At 45.7% G+C, this 19,062-nt stretch overlaps 2 protein-coding genes across 5 annotated transcripts; one reads left to right on the forward strand and one right to left on the reverse strand.

Moving 5' to 3' along the window:
• The first annotated feature begins 5,487 nt into the window (after positions 1-5,487).
• Positions 5,488-9,426, forward strand: LOC112567006. Its single transcript, XM_025243439.1, has 2 exons — positions 5,488-5,948; positions 8,258-9,426. The coding sequence occupies exon 2, from the start codon at positions 8,290-8,292 to the stop codon at positions 9,424-9,426; it is 1,137 nt and encodes a 378-aa protein (XP_025099224.1). The 5' UTR covers positions 5,488-5,948; positions 8,258-8,289.
• Positions 9,427-9,961: 535 nt separating this feature from the next.
• LOC112566354 (PLAC8-like protein 1) lies at positions 9,962-17,551 on the reverse strand. Of its 4 annotated transcripts, none has more exons than XM_025242508.1 (4): positions 17,401-17,551; positions 13,519-13,908; positions 12,887-13,023; positions 9,962-12,606 (listed from the first exon to the last, which is right to left on the reverse strand). In XM_025242508.1, exons 2-4 carry the CDS (start codon positions 13,832-13,834, stop codon positions 12,514-12,516), a joined length of 546 nt encoding a protein of 181 aa, XP_025098293.1. In that variant the 5' UTR covers positions 13,835-13,908; positions 17,401-17,551; the 3' UTR covers positions 9,962-12,513. The 4 variants fall into 4 exon arrangements, with proteins under 4 accessions (XP_025098293.1, XP_025098291.1, XP_025098292.1 ...); XM_025242506.1 differs by lacking the exon at positions 17,401-17,551 and adding an exon at positions 16,777-17,366; XM_025242507.1 differs by lacking the exon at positions 17,401-17,551 and adding an exon at positions 16,202-16,536.
• Between the last annotated feature and the right edge of the window lie 1,511 nt (positions 17,552-19,062).

Consider the following 19,062-nt stretch of genomic DNA (forward strand, 5'->3'; position numbering starts at 1 on the left):
TGGCTGTATAGTAAAATGTGTGTTTGTGCGGTAAGTTTCGCCAATACATAAGATGGAATATTTTTGTATCTCTGGAAGAGAATGAGTCCAGACAAATAAGCCATTCTAGACTATAAAATATATTACTATGAGTATAAACTAAGAGGCTGTCCGATGTCACCTGTAGCAATGAGCAGCACGTTGAGGCCATGCGTGACAGATGGTGAGTGTCATTGCTCGCTGTATGTCATCCTTTGTCCACAACATTAATCAACAATGTATCATCACAATCTTGAACGTTCAGACAAAGAGCACGTCTGAAAACTCTGCTAATTGCAGCTTTCATTTTCAGAGTTGCTTGTTAGTGGAAAGAACTGCCAAAGGAAGAGCTCCCCTCGTAGCTGCTTGGTCTGAACAAACGCCAATGGCTGACATTGAGCAACAACAACAACAACAACAGAACTCTGTTAACAACTAAACTTGACTCGTGATGATTGGCCTAGAAGAGTACAGCAGTTCGTGGATGGCCAAACACCAGTCCTGCAGACAAGGGACTGTCTATGACCTCGGTGACAGAGGGGAGAGAAGCGACCTCAGGGTGTTGTCTTCCACGCAAACACCCAAGACACACCCGATGCGTCCCCAGACGGTGCCTAGCGCCCTCGACAGACAGCATGGGGTGGTACCCCATCATACGGGACACTGGCAAGATTCTAGCTCACATCTCACAGGAACAGCGCGCGAGCAGCTGCTGCTGGCCAGGAGACCCACCCGTCCAAAAACAAGTTCTGCGGTGTCCGCAGCAGACCCCTGGGAGCTGGAATCTACCCGGTGCTAAACTCTACAGACATCGAGCGAGAGAAAGCGTTATTCCGCGCCACCGTCGACGCGCTCAGCAGCTTTGTCAGCAGCAGCGGCAACAGCAGCAACATCTCACCTGCTGCAGGTAAGAGGTGCGACAATCCATCCTCCGCCAGCGGGAACAAGCTTTGCCGCGCGGCACGGGCCCAGTTCCGCATGAACAACGCAGGTGTGGCCAGGGTGTACAACTCCGTACCCCAGCGGGTCAGCAATGGCCACCAGTCGCTGGGATACACCCGTACACTTGTGGCAAAGTCCGTGTGCAGCAGGAGGGAGGCCTACGACAGTCGGCGCAGCAGCTGCAGCACTGATTTGGAAAGGAACGAGGGAAGCTCAGGCACGTCGCTCGCTGGACAGCAGCGCTTCGAGAAAAGGAAGGAAGAATCGAGGATGAAGCAGGAGTCATTCGCCATTTTGTCCGCCCACTTGAAGATCGAAGACTTGGACGAGGAATCAAAGCTTTGTATAGCCGAGCGGCAAGTGCAGCGACGAGACTCACCTACGCTGGGCGAACTGCAACAACATCCGGGTCAAAGTCAAAGGACTTTTCTTGCATGAAAGTGGTTCACTGTGAAGTTCTCGGTCCTTCCGTCTGCTCGGACTGTTCGCAGATCCGCAGATCAGCGCAAGTGCAGCAAGAACAAGCTGCCCTCTACCCCGGGGTCACCGTCAATCCTCGAACTCTCGTGGCGCCAGACAGGCTGCGACGACTGAATGCCACCCTGCCCCCCAACCTCTTCAACGAGAAGCACCGTCTGCACTGCGGCTGCGCAATCAATCTGCATCGGGACTTCCTGTTTCCGGTCATTTTCACTGACCACGACATCCAGTCTCGTCTTCGCTCGTTGAAAACTGCTCCTCCCCAGAGGCCCTCCGTCTGCGACTGGACTTCACCCCCGTCTGACGTCACAGGGCTTAAGGACCAGGACAGCGAGCTTGAGGAGGAGGAAGACGAAGGGGTCGATAAAGAAGATAACCTTTCTAATGCGAGCGATACAAGTAAAAGCATGAACCCTGAAGACATGAAGGTGACAGTGTCCTATAACACACCCTCCCCTGACCAGGGGCCAGCTTCTCGCGACACGAACAATGACTAGTTTTCTTCTTGATAATTGTTACTTTCACTCAATCATTTCTGGAAAACAGCAAAAGTTTAGAATTGATGCTTTCACACGGGAATCCTGATTCCTAATTCCGTTATAAACATATTTCACTTTTACACAAAGCGGTGTTAACTGAAAGTCAGTCCATCCTGGACTCTCCTATGTTTATTTTTTAATTTGTTTTGGAAACTTTGTGTTTGCTAAGCTCGTTCATGTGTGAACATATCACGTATGACATCAAATGAAATAAAATCAGCAGCAGAAAGAGCCAACACTGGAAGTGTTCAGACCACGATCTTTTCCTACACATCTTTATATTTTTGCAGTGTCAACACCAATTTCTTATGAGTTGTCGACATCATGGTAGAATTGTAATAACTATTATTGATAGAGACGTTGGATGAATGGATGTGAATGCATGGGTGAACCTACTAATGGATAGATAAATGGATAGGCAGATGGTTAGCGAGGTGGTAAAAAGGTGACAATATTGACAAATGAGAGATAAATATTCTAAAAGTTATTCAGAAGGCCTCGAAATGCTATTATGGGGCCTGACAATAACGAGGCACAGTACAAGCCAAGGTTTTGTTTGTGAATTTGTGGCTGAAACTGATGCTCGGCTCTCACCTATGATGTGGAGGTCAGTGCTGCAGGTGCTGGCGGCTTGGAAGCCACTACAAACAGTACAAAATACCAAGAGCAGGTGGTTACATGGTTCCTCCTAGACAAACACTCAGTCGAGAAACTATTCTATCCTGAATTCTCAGACATCTTTCATCTGTTCTGTTTTCTGCATTACTAATTTCTAACACAATGCCAATAGTCTGCTGACTTTTTGTAACAAACATTTCCCTGGAAAAACTACAGAAGCCCACCTCCACACACCTGGGTAAAGCGGGGTTGACAGTTGATCCGTTCATCCAGCCATGAACACAGCAGGCAGACGTCTCTCTAACACTATATGCACACCAGCAAAAATTAAAAGATAAAAACAAAACAACAACAACAGTGCTGTTGACAGAATAGGAAGCAAACAGCAGTTTATAATAATTACATTATCGACAAATCGATCAGTCAGTGCGGACTCCTGTGCAGGTACCCCAGCAGGTGATATCTGTGTTGTCAAACATGTGTGAGGTGAGCCTGTCTCCTGGTGACTGTCACACCTGTATAGCAGGTCAGTGGGCACAGCACCGCACCACAGATTCTTAACTACACCCGGAATTTCCATCATAAAGGTCCTTTTTTTAATTTACTAGTGTTATGGAAATGACATTGGACAGGTTAAACAAACAAACAAACAAACAAACAAACAAACAAACAAACAAACAAACAAACAAACAAAACTCTGACAGCACATTTGTACCAGCAGTGACAGCAGCACTAACACTCACCTGAGAAGGAGACGAAGCTGACAATTCCATTGTCACACGATCTCTGAGAAAATATTGTCTTCACTGATATTGTTTGGTTTGAGAGCAAGAATGATGTAGACGCAGATGTCAGACTGTTGATTGTGTTTGTTGTCATGCACATCGTCCTGTCATGATTTTCGCAGAATAAGATAAACTGCTTGTCATCGTTGTAGTTGTTGATTTTGTTCATTTCACTGTGATTATCGTCGTTGTCTTCAAGGTGGTAATCGCGAAGAATGACAAATACTTTATTACACAATAACAAGCTACACGTCACTCGCTGTAAATGTTTTAAAACTTACAGACTCCGGTTTAAAGACAAACTGAATGGGATACAGTTGCCTGGGTTATCGCTGACGACTGCTGTTCTCTCGTCAATGGAGTTATCTACTGTCACCCGACACCCTCATGGCCATCTTGCCGAGGTCGATACAGTCAATGAGATAATGCTCCTACCCAAGAAAAAAGACAGAAGATATTTCCGCTACTCCGAGCGATTTTTCCAGTTCATTAGCTCTCATCACTTAGGGTCTCCTCCAATAACTACCTCCCTGACGACTGATGTAATACAAACCTGCCCTCCGCCAACGATTCCGCGGCGACGACAGCTGCCATGATTAGCTTGGGGCTGTTGTCATCTCCACAGTTTGCCTGATGGGCATTTATCGTCACGCTCTGTTGCACAATTTTATTTCTGTCAGTCTGCTTTACCAAAGTACACAAAGCTTTCTGTTGCTTTTCTGGAGTTTCTGGGTTTAGCTTGTTTACAAATACTTCTACACTGGTTAGTAAGCAGATGAAACATAGAGTTTCAACGCCCTGACGGTAAAAGGATGAAAAATATTTGTGATAGGTAGGGGTAGACTGGTGACAAAAAAGTACATGAAGACATCTTTTCTTTGCCCTTGCTTTAATAATGTTCGTAAACACAATTCACAGCAGCCATCTTGGCAGTACTTACCTTCCTAGTAAAGACTAAAATGCTGGAGTAAATTTCATGTCTAATAAATAACCTGATCAGTCTTGCGACAGAATGAATACTTCATCAGTTTGAAGTGAAGCTTTTGTGGCTGCTGGATGGCAACACCGGCTCCGTGGCCTGGTGTTCATGAGCAGCCTGGTGTGTCGATGCCATCTTTGAACAAACAATGTGTGATGGAGAGCTCAGGAGCAGACCTGAGCTTGTGACCGCCCACCGGCTTTGCAATCAGAAATTAATTACTGTGTGCCATTCATTTGCAAGTGCATACAGCCAGGGCTGACTTGCTTACACTACAGGCCAGTGGAGGCCAGGGCACAGCCGTCAATACACAGAAACTGCAGGCAATCCAGCGGCTGGGTGCTCATTTATTGCCAGGCCGGCGATTTTGACAGCCATTGAGCCGGCAATTTATGAGTGGTGGGTGAGCCTGCAGAAATCTCATCATCAAAACGTAAAGAGTTCAAGTCCAGAGTTCACACGTGAACAACGCGATTTTTACTTTAAAAAAAAAAATACAAAAAACAAACAAACAAACAAAAAACCTGAAATGTCCCGGACCGCTGCAGGCTGTTGGGTGAGGAGGTACTTATTGTCTTAAAGACAGGTTCCACGCATCATTCAAGGTCTGCTGACATCAAAAGCCACGTGTACAGGTATCGTCTTTCCTGAGGTCTTGATAAGGATCCTTTGTGCCATTCAATAATAGTTGGAGTGAATGGCTTAAAGGTAATGCTTGATAGACGGTTGGTGACGCGCGCACACACACTCTCTCTCTGGCACTCTCTGTCTCTCAGTCACACACACACTCTCTCTCTTGCACTCTCTCAGTCTCTCTCTCACTCACACACTGTCTCTCTCTCTCTCTCACTCACACACTCTCTCTCACTCACACACACACACACACACACTGTCTGTCTCTCTCTCTCTCTCTCACACTCACACACACACTGTCTGTCTCTCTCTCTCTCACTCACACACACACTGTCTGTCTCTCTCTCTCACTCACACACTCTCTCTCACTCACACACACACACTGTCTGTCTCTCTCTCTCACTCACACACTCTCACACACAGCACGCACCCACAAATCAGACATGTCGGGTGGCACACCCGGTGTAGCCTGCTGGGTTCAGAAGTCGTTAGCTCTGCCAGCACCACTGCAGATGATTGATGGTGAACGATGACTGAGAGTATTCCAGCGCCCGCCCAGTCGTCTGCCCGCCATCCATCGACTGGTCGCCAGGTGGCGCTGCCTTCCCTGCTACGTCATCACGCGCTGGCCTGCCGGGCCAACTGCCAGTCACCAGCAGGAAGTCTACGAGACACGGAGAACTGTCCAGCAACACCAAACGTCAACATGGATGTGTCAGGACAGGAGTGACAGACAGTGGTCAGTGAAGGCGAATACCACCGGAAGACAGAACTTGACAGCTGCAAACTGAAACATGTGACCCAGTGCTTGGCTGTGGACAAGGTTTACAGAACAGATGTTTATAGACAGAAGTTAGCACTTAACACTTGAGGTGGCCAACATCAGCAGGACATACATGTTTACAGACAGACACAGTGTCCAGTGACAGAACAAGTCGGCTTACATGTTTACAGGTAAGGACTGAAAGGTGTGACACGTGACTACTGACAGAAATGGTCAGCAGGACATCAGAATGTTTATCAGATGTTTATATAGGGATACTAAAGGATATATACACTGATACTTTGTTTACAAACAGAGACTAAAGCGCGAGAGAAAGAGTAAATAATTTCAGCTTTGACCGATACTTCCAATGTGACGATTCTTACTTTCATACCTTGATCGTGTAATTATCTCAGGGATCGATGAAGATGGACACGACGAAGAAAGAATAATGTGCTTGATATGAGAGGACTACCTCTTCTATTCAACCCTCACACTATGCATGGCAATCGTTTTCACCGTGATTGCACATCACTGAGTGTCTTTAATTACTGTCTGTGACTATACATGTGTATAAGGCTAACATCGCCAGCCTCACAGGCAACTGTAGAAACTGTCTATGGCGAGCCTTCACCTGCCTCCCTTACTTCATCATGACGATGTAGTAGAGCCATAGTAGTCCTATCTACCCTGAATACAAGAACCATCATCACAATCACCTCCCGAAGGACCAAGAACTGCAGGAGAGGACAAGAGAGGACTCTACAGGAAGACGGAGTTGGACCAATCACGAGACCTCAAGTTCACGAATCAAAGTGAATGGAATGAACTCTAGACCCAGTAGACCACTTAATTCCAGCAAAGTTCGATGAGCCTTTAAGAGAATTAGCATTTTTTTCTTTCTTTGCTTTTTTTTTTGCGTGTGTGCAGCTACCTTGAGCGGAATTCAATGCTGCAGGTAAGAGCAGGTAACCCTAGGAGATCGCTAGCGCTTGGAGTTATGCGTATTTAATTCACATAGCATCAATGGTCGGCGAATTAATTATTGCTCTTGGTTGTGCCAAGAGGGAATGCATTATGCACGTTCCTGACCGTCCATCAGTGATTTGGCTCAGCACACACTGACCTCAGCGCCGGCACGTGCACAAGTACATGGGAGCGAATTACCCTCCACACACACACACATGGTCATAACAACATTGGAAGTTCCACCTCAAGGCCTCCTGACTCTTTGTCCAGACTCTCCGAACTCGGTTAGAGTATGAGATGAAATGCTTTCCTTACCTCAATCCTGTTCTTATCACGAGACAAACAAAAACAAAACAAAGCAGACGAAAGTGTTTGTTAGATTCTGTAAACCAGTGCAGTCAGTGAAATGGTCGGTCCTATAGGTGAGCCGACCGGAGATGGTGTGTGAAGTGTCAAGTTATCTTCTGTTTACTCTGTCCGGCGGCCATTAAGATGGCGCTTGGCTGTAAATCCTCTTGTGAAGTAGTTTGTTTGTGGTGTGTATGGGACCTGCTGCCTGCTGTAAGCTGAGTAAACAGTGTGTCTGTCCGCCCCGTCCTCCCCTCCCACACCTTTAGTGAGTAGCTGATGAGCTCAAGAACTGCACGAGTGAGGCAGTAGCACAAGTATGACATCATACAGAGAGGACTCCCAGGTATGTAAGACTGTACATGATGAAAGTCAGTTAAGACAAACGATGTAGCAGCGGGTCAGGAGTGGTGATGTTCTTGTCTGTTATATTTGAAACACTTGAAAGCTCCTTCCTAGTAGATGACTCGTAACACTAACCACCCGGATGTCATTCTGACAGACAGCTTCACGTGACCACTGCGCATAAACACCACAGGAGTGAGTGCCAGACTGTAAGAAATGGCCAAACGCAGGAAATCTCAGGTGGAGACTCCGGCTCTTGTGTCCAACGCCCTTCAACTCAACTCTGTGTCCACGTGTTTGCTGACTGCTACTTGCTGACCACCCTCTTAAAGATAGAAAGTTCCAGAAACTTGTTCCATGCAGTCATGGAATACGTAGAGCGACTAACGTATCCACCCACAATGTAAACAAACTACATGCTGATGTAAACATTTACACAGTTCACACGGTGAACTTATCAGATCGCCATCAAGTGTTTTAATATCATAGAGTGATGGACAGATGTTTATATTATATTTATATTATGACTTCGTAAAATAACAGGCATCAGACAGTTTATTATGACGTCATGAGTGACAGGTATAAGTTTATTATCACTTCATAGAGTGACTGATATCAGACAGTTTATTATGACATCAAAGAGTGACAAATATCAGTTTATTACGACGTCAAATAGTGACAGATATCAGACTGTTATTATGACGTCATAGAGTGACAGGTATAAGTTTATTACGACGTCAAAGAGTGGCAGATATTAGAAAGTTTACTTTGACGTCAAAGAGTGACTGATATCAGACTGAGTGACTGATGACGTCTGATTGCGTTTTCGTGTCCCCAGACGCAGGGAGACCATCCGACATGTCATGAACAATGATCAACTCCAGACATCGGCGTTCCTCGACACTGAATCCTGCTCACCACGACGTCAGCAGCAGCATCAACGCCACCAACAGCAGCGTCACAAGCACCACGCCGTCGCGGTCTCCGGTCCTGCGTCAGCCGACTGTGGTGTACACCGCGTGCAGTCCGTCCCCCGTGTCCCGCGCGTCGTCATGGTCACCTGACCGCATGTTCTGGGGGCCTGCGGGAGGCGAGGACAGGGTGCACGAGGGCGGCAGGCGGGCGGTGTGGTGGTCCGACGGTGCGCTGCCAGACAAGGACACGACTCCAGAGAAAACCTCCATCGACCCTGGGGAGATCTGGGCTCGCTACACACAAACTGTGCGACCTCATTACACCTTCGAGGAACCCAGCTCCAGGAAAAAATGGCGGTCAGGGGGGCGGAGAAATGGTGCTGCAGACGACGCAGACTCTCGGTACACCATGAAACTGTCCCTCCCGTGCCCCCAGGGTTGTAGCATCTGTGTGTATTCTCGTCACCTGGGCCCCGTCAAGGTCTACTTTTCTAACATGAAATCGCCCAAGAAGTCCTCGTCGCCTGGGAGGCGGAATGCTCGCAGGACCACCAAAGTCAGCAAACATCAGGAACCTCAGCTGCCTCTTCGACGAGACGATGCCAGCCACTGTCCTGCACCAGACGACACCAAACTTGCCAAGAATCCAAGACCTCTTCATTTCCTGTCTGAGAAAGGACATGTGCAAACAAAGCCCGAGTGCTGTCGTCACGGCAATGCTTCCTGCGGCCTGTGTGTGGCTCTCTCGGGATCATGGTCAAAGAGGAAGTGGGTGGAGAAGACCTCTTCAGGTCAACGTCAGCTGTCAATAGATGCCAGCGCCCACCACAAGGCAGGTAGAGCCACATCTCCCATGTCTCCTCGTGGTGACTGGCTGGCAGGGCCCACTGGGCCACCAGTCGCCAAACCACTTGTGGCTGCCAGTAGTTTCAGGCTCCCTCGTGAGCGTTCGTCATCGCCGCCCTCCAGGCTGCTGCCCAGACGTGAGCTTTCTGGAGGCGCCTTGCCGGACATGACGTCAGCGCCTTCTAGGCAGAAGGCAAAGATGGCGGTCCCTGCTTCTGATAAGAAGTCGTCTGTGACTGTGTCGTGACTCGGGTGTCTTGGGTGACAATCTTTAGTAGGCCTGTGCCTGTCTTGTGACTGTAAAGTAGCAATGGGTCTGTGACAGTCAAAATGGCGACCAATGGGGATGTGACCGTGTTACATTTTACGTGACTTCAGTGGGTCTGTGACAATCCTGGCTGTCAGATGCCAGTGGGTCTGTGACAATCCTGGCTGTCAGATGTCAGTGTGTCTGCGAGTGTGTTATGACTTCGAGAATATCACTTTACATCTGTGATTGTGTCCCGGCCATAGGAGACCATCAGTAGGTCCTCACCACATGGCACTGTTGAGAGTCGTCTGATTCGCACTGTTATTGTGAGTGCTTGTTCCATCAATCTTTAATCCAAACGTATTTTCCTCCAAAGCGAGACAGATAAAACCCAGCATCCTCACACATTTTATGTCTAAAATAAGACACGTGACGACCGAACACAACCGAAACAATAAGCAAGCGCGCACACACACACACAAACACGCGCGCATGTATACTTTCAATGTCAGTGAAAGCTTTAAAAAGGAAATTACATTTTTTATTGGTTTATTTCTTTGAAATCTTCTATATATAAATAGACTCCATTCAAATAACAGCATTTCTTGTGATAACACTGGGTCAAGTGTACTTATTCCTGCAAGTCACCGGCTTGCAAAAACCTCAGTTTTTTTAAATGAGTGTTCGTTACCTGCAAGATGATAGGTGACTCTCACATTGATGTCAAGCTGACTTCTCATTCTACAGAAGCCCTATGCACTCTTAAAGAAAAACTCAAAAAGCGGTTGATTGGAGTACATCATACATTAATTTGATGTGGATATGTAATATTGCTAATATCTCATCATATGCAGCAAACAGCACAACCGCCAGTTAGTCTTCAACCTTTCTGACCACTTTCTAGGATTTCATGTCATTATGCACGATTACCAGGCTAAGCAGGTACCAGGCTTACATTTTTACATGATTAATGTTCAGAAGGCGAATAATTTTCTCATCTGACAACAAGCACAAAATACATACACAATACTGATACATACTTATATATGAATGTTTTAGCGAAACGATGTCTCCACTTGCTATACAAAGTTGTTTGTTCTGCTGTGTAAATACTGTAAAAATGTCTAAATATAAAAGACGACATGATTATTGACTTTAAAACATCTCTTTTAAAAGGTGTGCGACAGGTATCATGGAAAAATAAAAATGTTTTTGTCTACATCAGTAGTAAACATGCTCCATCCTAATGTACATCTACCAAACATATCCTACGATCAGCCCTAATCCGCCAAATGTGAGGAGGCTGAGCCAAGGTGTGACTGACATTCCAGCCGCCGCCATCCACGAGGAACACATCATCTCGCGGGTTTCTTCACGAGACTGAAATCGGTTTTGTGTAAAGAAATCATTCCTGATGCCGCTTCAAAGACAGCCCCACCTTCTTATAGAGTTGTTAGATATACTAAAAAAGTGCAAGAATCTCAAACTTCTGTTTAAATACACATACAATAAATGCTTGCTTCTTTTTTCGAGTTATTTTTTCATAGAAAATGACGAATGTAGTGGATATATCCACCTGTTCTTAGAATTTCTCCCGAGCAGGTGTATTGTTAAATTTCACAGTTCGTGTAACAGACTCATGAAGAGAAGTGTGGGTCTGTAGGTAATGTCTCACTCTGTCATCAACCTACAGTAGTTAGTGGCTGGTCGTGGTTGTCAAACTGACATGGAGTATTGTGTTGTATTTATCTCCACCTCTAGTCATCCAATGTTTAAATGCATTTCGCGGATTTATCAAACCGTAAGAGTTACTAAGTATGGAGAAAATTCACATCAATGTGACACCAAGTTGGGACCGGAATTAAAAACATTCTTGAATGAAAATGATGTTGTACTGGGACTTAAGTAAATATATTCACTGTGTCTGCTCATTTCTACAGTGAACTCATCCTACTTATCACTTACACTCTGTCAGGTGTGATTACATGTAGGTCTAATGTGCATCTTGTTATCAAGCGCCTGATAAGCATATCAACCTTGATATTGTATATCACTCTAGTCAAATATAACTCATTGGCCACTTGCTTGTTAGCGAGGGAGACACTCCATTGTAGGGTTATTAAAGTATGAGGTGGATACAAGAATGAGCTGTGTTTGTACATGTGTATGATTTGTACTACATAATAAATGTTTCTCTCTGGGATAATTGACAAACCTCCTGACAGACATGGTATTGGCCACGGATCTTCATCTAATGTAATAATTGGCTATTTGTCATAACTAGGTCCTTAGTCTTGACATCATGAATCTCGCGGCCTGGAGCACGGTAAACAACTGTTGTTTACATGTTTACTAAACAGAAAATGCGTTGTCAGGAAGTCATGCACCACTAACTTTTTATCTAACATGGTTTGACCGTTGGAACAAGCATTTGTAGATGTATTTCTTGCTGGCTTTGTGTGAAAAAGTAGTTTTTGTTCTTCGGAACCTTATTTGTTACCAAAATATTGGCACAAAGGGTCCAGTCACAATGACACACGTTGTAGCCTCCATCCACGACCCTGACAGGTCACGACCCTGACAACACTCACTGCACTTGCCGCTACACTTTAAACACATCTTGACATGTTATCTGACAATAAGTGAGATCTGAATGCTTGTAATTTGTCACTAACATTTAGTTACTAGTCTGTATTTTGTTAAAAGACTTGCAAAACAAAAGTGCAGAAATGACAAAATACACAACAAGGTAGGCAATGTTTGAAGACAAACTGGCATCCAACCATGACTCTCCTCTGAGTGATAGAAATTCGAATAGTTGAAGATAAATTTTACAACCTTGCATCGTTAGTGTTCCTTCAGCATAAAGCGGATCTTTGAGAAGTGTTTACAGGCTCACTAGAGGTTGTTCTACACAGGACACGGTTGAGTGATTTGAACTTTAGTGTCTTTCTCCGTTATTCTGATTATCCACTTACACAGCAGTCTGTGTGTGTGTGTGTGCGTGTTTTCATTCAGTTCTGTGCCCCTCACCACACCTGACTCGCTTCAGGTGAGCCGTGACGACAGGTGCGAAGTGAAGGATTAGATGCCGATGATCTCCAGCTCTCGGTGCATCTGACACACGGCGCACGGCCAGCAGCACGAGGTCACCAGGCAGTCATTGAGCAGAGAACCCTGAGACAACAACAGGAACAACAGTCAGTTGACAACAGGAGGAGCTACAGAGAGTCAAAACATATATTTAACAACAAACACAACTATATGACTGTCCATTCCTTCGTATAGTCTTTCGTGTGCAGCGAGTTGAGCTCACACACACACACACGGGGAAATGCAATTTATAAATTCAATTGTTATTTTAATATTTTGTAAAGTTGCTTTTGTTCTTTGAAGATAGCACATGGTTTCTTTATTGAGACAGGCAGAAGCAGCAGAGAAGACAGTGTCTATTTACCGTTATTCCGCCAACTATTCGAACTTTAAAGCGAACGGCCGGCCCGGTGCAGGGGAGGAAGGGCAGGTACTCAGCATCCCCCAGTCGTCTGGCCACGTGACACATCATGCACCACACGCACCCGCAGTCGTGAAATGCTGCGCACCCAGGGTGTGAAGGTCAATAGGTACAAATACTTTATTATACCATTGAGTAAAAAACACTTTTTAAGTCAAACGAGAGAGTGAATGAGTGAATGAGTAGGAGGAAAAGACTGCTTTCGTTTGTGAGCGTGTGAGTTGATCAGTCCCCTGTGTTTGGAAAGAAGAATCATCAACGAGAGCGTTGTCTTTTGTGTTGTTGAGGAGAGATTGGGGAAAAGCCCGAATCTTACCCTGTTACAGTACGAACTTCAAAAAACTTGTTCACAGCAAACTCGTGTATTATTATGTGATCTCAGCGTTGCTTTTGTCCTTTATCACAAACGTAAGAGAAAACACTGACATCGGTAGGTGGATTTGTTACCATAAGGTGAATACAAGCATCGCAGTCTGTAAACAGATTATTTAACTACTAACGTGCTTAACAATTAATAACTTACTTCATGTACTGGGGAAAATTTAATTCCAGAGTTCTTTGAGATGAATTCTTACCTTGCTTTGCATTTACAAAGAAGGACTTTTCTTGTGGATTTCCTGTCACTGATAAGAAGAGGTCTGTGGACCAGTCTCTCTTGCCTTCGTTGACAGAGAAAGGACGGGTGGAACCCTGAGTCGCGGGTGGGACATGTACCCCGTTGCCGCCCTCGCTGGGTCTGGCACTGGGTTTGGCCTGTCCTGTGCTTGGCTGCGACACGATGACACTGGAGGGTGTCGCTGGGGGTGGGACATACTCATAGTCGTCATCAGCTTCCACTGGCGCCTGATAGTTCACGTAGATACCCGGCTCTTCATTGCTGTAAATATCCATGCTAACTACTTGCTGTGTCTGTCAATGGTCCGCTTACATCTTTGCCTTCCGAGCCGATCTGCTCATTTGATTTTCTGCAATAAACGGTCATTTCCTTATTTCTTATTATCAGAACAGACCAGAGTGGACACGTGTAATATGCGGAGGGAATATAGTGTTATAAAGTACTATTGAAAGTCTGTTTCCTGTGGCAGCTCACTCAGCAGATGTAGATGGAGCTGACATTGCTGAATATTATTCTACCAAACTGTCAAATTTAACTAAAATAATATGTTCTATAATCCAGTCGATGGCGATGCAACAGTTAACATCTTGTGTGTAGGTCTACCTGGTGGCGACACACTGATGTGAAAACACCGCGAGGGTGAGCATGGTGTGCCCTTCACAGGGAACTCGGACAGTGTTGACAGGTGCAACAGAACCCCCCACACAAAGCAGGAGGAACTATCCTGGGAGTACTCCCCCCTTAATATGTAACCAGCCAGCACTGAGCAGAACGCCATCACGAAAACTGATCTTTGATAGCCTGTGCCCCTCCCTCCATTGTTTACTTTTCAGCTTGGTATCCTCTGCCCTCCCCTCCCTTGTTTGCTTGGTTGCTTGAGACACGTGCAGAACTCGCGGCAGCCCCGTTGCCATGGCACCGACGTTGGACCAAATGCTTTCATCAAAGCACATCTCCCCCTCCCGACAACCAGAAATCCAAAACCATGGGCACGCAATGGGAGCACCACACACACAGAAACGATTGTCACGCATGAGAAGACTCTGTTGTAAGCAATAAAACAAACAGGAAGAGTGCATGAACGACCTGTGAACTGTTCATAGCTTCCAGAGCAGCTAGTTACACAGCTGTGCACAATGGACCATGGAATACAGCAGCGTGACATCCTGTGTGACAATTAAAGCTGTGTGACACACACACGGTATGGGACATAGACTGTGTCACAGCTGAATGATCACAAGTGAACGCGCACTAGGTATGTAGACCACACCAGACAAGGATATGTTACTACATACACTGTGACACATTTGGAGATTCAAACAATAAACATAAACATCATGACATAGACAAGTCCCTTTTCTCACCATTGTGCTCTCACTGTCTTCACTTGTGAAGCAACATGTGTCATCATGATGAAATCGAAAATAACAGGAGTCAGTTTCCTTCCAGTTAAATCATTCTCTCTTTCCCCTGAGTACACGATTCACGGGGTGTGTAATAACACACATCATGGACAGAATATGAAAGGAAGATCAGAGTGACCTCAGCATTCCACGCCCCTCCTCCAGGTAAAGGACAAACATTTCCACCAACAGCCTCGCCTCACTCCATTCTCCGCGTGGGTGTCGCGCCCCCTCCTCCCTCCACTCAACTTGGTGAACACAAAGACAACATTCCACCACCAGGTCGGCGTGGCTTCAGATATCAAAGGGGATATAGTGGTCGTATAATTGTTATAAAAGGTTTCACTTGTTCATCATTTGTTAACTCATGGCCGCGACCCTATGTAGTCGTACTGCTGACATGAGAGATGACATAGCTGATAGGGCTACCTGTTGTTTTGTCTTATGTGAGATGCACTAGGTAGCGGGACCCTTTGTGTTTGTATATCAGTTTAGCTTATCCCTACCCCTCCGTCTCCTGCCAGCGTCTCCTAGCAACACAGTGTAGCAGGACAGCCACTGACCGTGACTGGTCACGTGACGGTAACGGCATTTTGTTTCTTGACTAGCTTAAGTGGCTTCTAGGGATCACCTGCCAGGTGTGTGTTGTGTTGCGCACTTTGCCGCTAGTCTTTCACTCACTCCATGAAATATTTAGCAGTCTCCAAAAGTGGATCTTTAAAGACTTCGTTTTTTGTCCAGGTCAGGGTTCAGCTGGCGCGGGTTGAGATGATCGGACTCTTGTCGAATTAAGTTGGGTTGTTTAGTTTATTTAACCTGATAGTGTAATCCTGTTTATCAACGTAATATTATTCATTCAGGCCATCCTTCATTCCTCCATCCCCACTCGACAGACGCAGGGCAAGCAGTTCTAGCTTGTGGTGTTAACATGAGGCTAATAAATAATAAACAAATAAACTGTCCCAGAATTATCAAAAATCACACAAACGTAGCTAGTGGCCTGGAAGTTGACAAGACATCGTGATCTCGTCAATGAAATAAAACTTCATCATCCAAGGAGCCTCATTCCGTGTTCACTTGCCTGAGTGACAAAAGGAGAGCAGAGACTATAATTATGGGCTATGTTACCTGTCAGTATTGTCTCTGTGTCTAGCGACTGGGTGTGAAAATATAACCAAAAGCTCTTGTTTCATCTTTAAAATGCGAAACATGTAGATATACAAAAATCTACCTCCCTACCTTCTAACGACTGATTTGAAAGGACACAACAGTCTTCGTATCGAAGTTGTGATGCAGTCCCGTGGCTGCACGTCGTGGGTGTGTGCTGCACACCTGTGGGTCAGGTGCACTACGTGGCTGGGCACCAAGCTCCCCCAGCATCAGCTGTCACCCGTGTGTGTACTCGATCTACTCATAACACACTTCCTACCGAGGGTGCAGCGATAGGGTCTGCTTTCTTGCAACACATCATCGAGGCGTATACTTACATGGCTGTGATTCATGACCCCTGGACTTACATGGATGTGACACATGACCCTTGACACCGCTTGCTTACTTTACGGGTGAGGGAGGAAGGTTCAGACCACAATGTCCAGACACTTCATTCCTAGAGATGACATGTCCTCACCACGACCCAGCATCTCGGAAACACCTTGCACACACACACACGCACGCACTTTCTATCTGGAGGTAAGTAAGCAGTTGATTAAAGCCAAGACCACTAATGACTCAAGACTTACTAGATGTCAGATATACAAGTGATCCCCCCAACAGCCCCCATGGGACTTATCAACAATTTGCTTTATCGTACTCACAGCAGCTTTAGTGTTGTCCCTTTTTGCATATGTTTCTGACCATAGACCTGTTGATGTAAAGGTGAACCCAGGTGTCTCTTGGTGTAAATTAAGGTAAAGCTGAAAAATCCAGTATTTTCCTGGCGGACACCTACAGCGGCGCTGGTGGTCGGAGCGACAACACATGAAGTGTACACAATAAGTACAGTGAGGCCAGCCACAGCTTTCCACATACAGTTGCAGATGCCAAACCCACAACGTGGCACGTGAGACGGGGTTTGTAACGGGTCCTGGACTAACCACCTCCAGGTGTGTCAGCTAACCTTTGACTTCTGTGCTGGTGTCGAGTCAGTGGCGGATGTGTAAGAGTGAAATCACCCTCAGCCCTTGTCCTCGTGTTGTTTGGACCTTTATTTGCACGACTGCTCAACGCAAGTCCCCACTTTGCAATATTTCGTTTTCCTCATAAAATATTTATCCTCGGGGAATTTCGGTCCGTCCACAGAAATGCACAGACATGAGGGTGTTTGCCATGCACAACATGATGTCGGTACAGACCACAGTCCCAAGCGTGAGTTCGCCCCTGACGTCAAACATCAGTGATAAACATCAGTGATAGATATCGGTGTGTAAAAAGCTTCTTACCTGAGGACTGAACGGGTGCGCAACACGCAGTGAGTCTGGGGCAAGAGGGGTGGGTGAGGACGTTCACATTTCCACGAACACGACTGAGCCCCGCACGCGATCCAGGACAGTCAAACCACAGTCACACCGTCACCCTGACACAAAATTCATCCCGCAGGTCCTCCACACCCCTCCCCCGGCCTCACACCCACCCACCCACACCCACACGCGTTCCCCTGGGCGCGCAACTCTTGACGGAGAAGTCAAACAAGAGCGAGGCTGAGAGAAGACGCTAGCCGTCGTGAAAAGATAAGAAAGACAAGGTGAGGCAGATGAAGACATTTCTCTCAGGCACCAACGTCCCCACGAGCTACAAAAGAAAATCCAAATTTGGCTAAAAATTCGTCCATTAATTTTTCAGATTACTCGATATTTTACCTTGGTTGATTACCTGTGCATATCAGCAAGCAGAACACGACCTTAGTTTCATAATCCTATATTATGAGTTACACAAAGGAAAACAGCTAGAGGAAAAACCAATTTTATGCTTCCGAACGCGGTTTATTTTATTTATTTTGTTTTGTTTTGTTTTGTTTTGTTTTGTTTTGTTTGATCTTAATTGCTGAATTTTAAATCCTCTATTTTACATCGCCTTCGGAGAAATACCCACCCGAGCAGCTACAGAAGAAAAGACTGCTGTGGAAAAGCGAACAATAAACTTTACAGAGGAGAAAAAAATGGATAACTAAAAGAAGGATGAGAGGACAAAGAAATAATAAGAGAAAAAGAGGACAAGGAGGAAAACGATAAGGAGAAAAATCGGGGAAATGAGGAAGAGGAGGCGGATCGATTAACTCTCTTGACTGTAAAGACCTGTGTGACCTTGTTACAGCACTATATTCTATATATATATTAATTACTTACATGTCGTTAAGTGTATTCGTGCCTTCATGTACACATCAGCGCGCGGCCGCACCTGTTGTCCAGGGTGTACAGTCATCCCTCGATCCTTTATTGCTGGGTGTGATCAGCGGCGATAGTGAGCAGGATGAAAGCTAAAGACTTGTATAGTTACCTGCATGAAGCACAAGCCTGGGAGATGTTTGATGTTATGGTGCTAGAACTATGGTCTACAGTGCATCTACTTATCAAGTCTTCTATTTTAATTCAATTTCTTTCGAGATCTTTTCAAACTATACTAAGTATACTTCGATCCTTTTATAGGACAATGGGAAGACAGGGAGAGGATAGTGGTTGAGAAGTGATGCTTCAGCTGCTTGGCTCTGTATAACGACATACAGACGTGTGACCTTTATGACCTTTTGTGACCTGACCTTAGCGCCGGATGCTATACCTCTCGGCACGAAGGAAAGCAAATAGGTAATAAACTGAGCTGAAAGAGCAGACAACACAGACACACAAGACTACTTCAGAAAGCGGTCGTCCCTCACACGTACACCGTGCTGGGGTCAATGACAATATATTCCTACAAATGTTTTGTGATGACAGAAGCACGCAGGAGGAGGGTGTTTATTTTGTTGCTTTGAACTTGATGTTCCCACCATATCACTATATATATTTAATATATATATATGACTATATATATATTCCTCCCGAACATGTGTCTTGCTGGCCCTGCGCCCCACGAACATCAGCCAGGTAACCAGGGAAACGTGGAGTGAC

The sequence above is a fragment of the Pomacea canaliculata genome, linkage group LG6 (assembly GCF_003073045.1).
Source record: "Pomacea canaliculata isolate SZHN2017 linkage group LG6, ASM307304v1, whole genome shotgun sequence".
Lineage (NCBI taxonomy): Eukaryota > Metazoa > Mollusca > Gastropoda > Architaenioglossa > Ampullariidae > Pomacea > Pomacea canaliculata.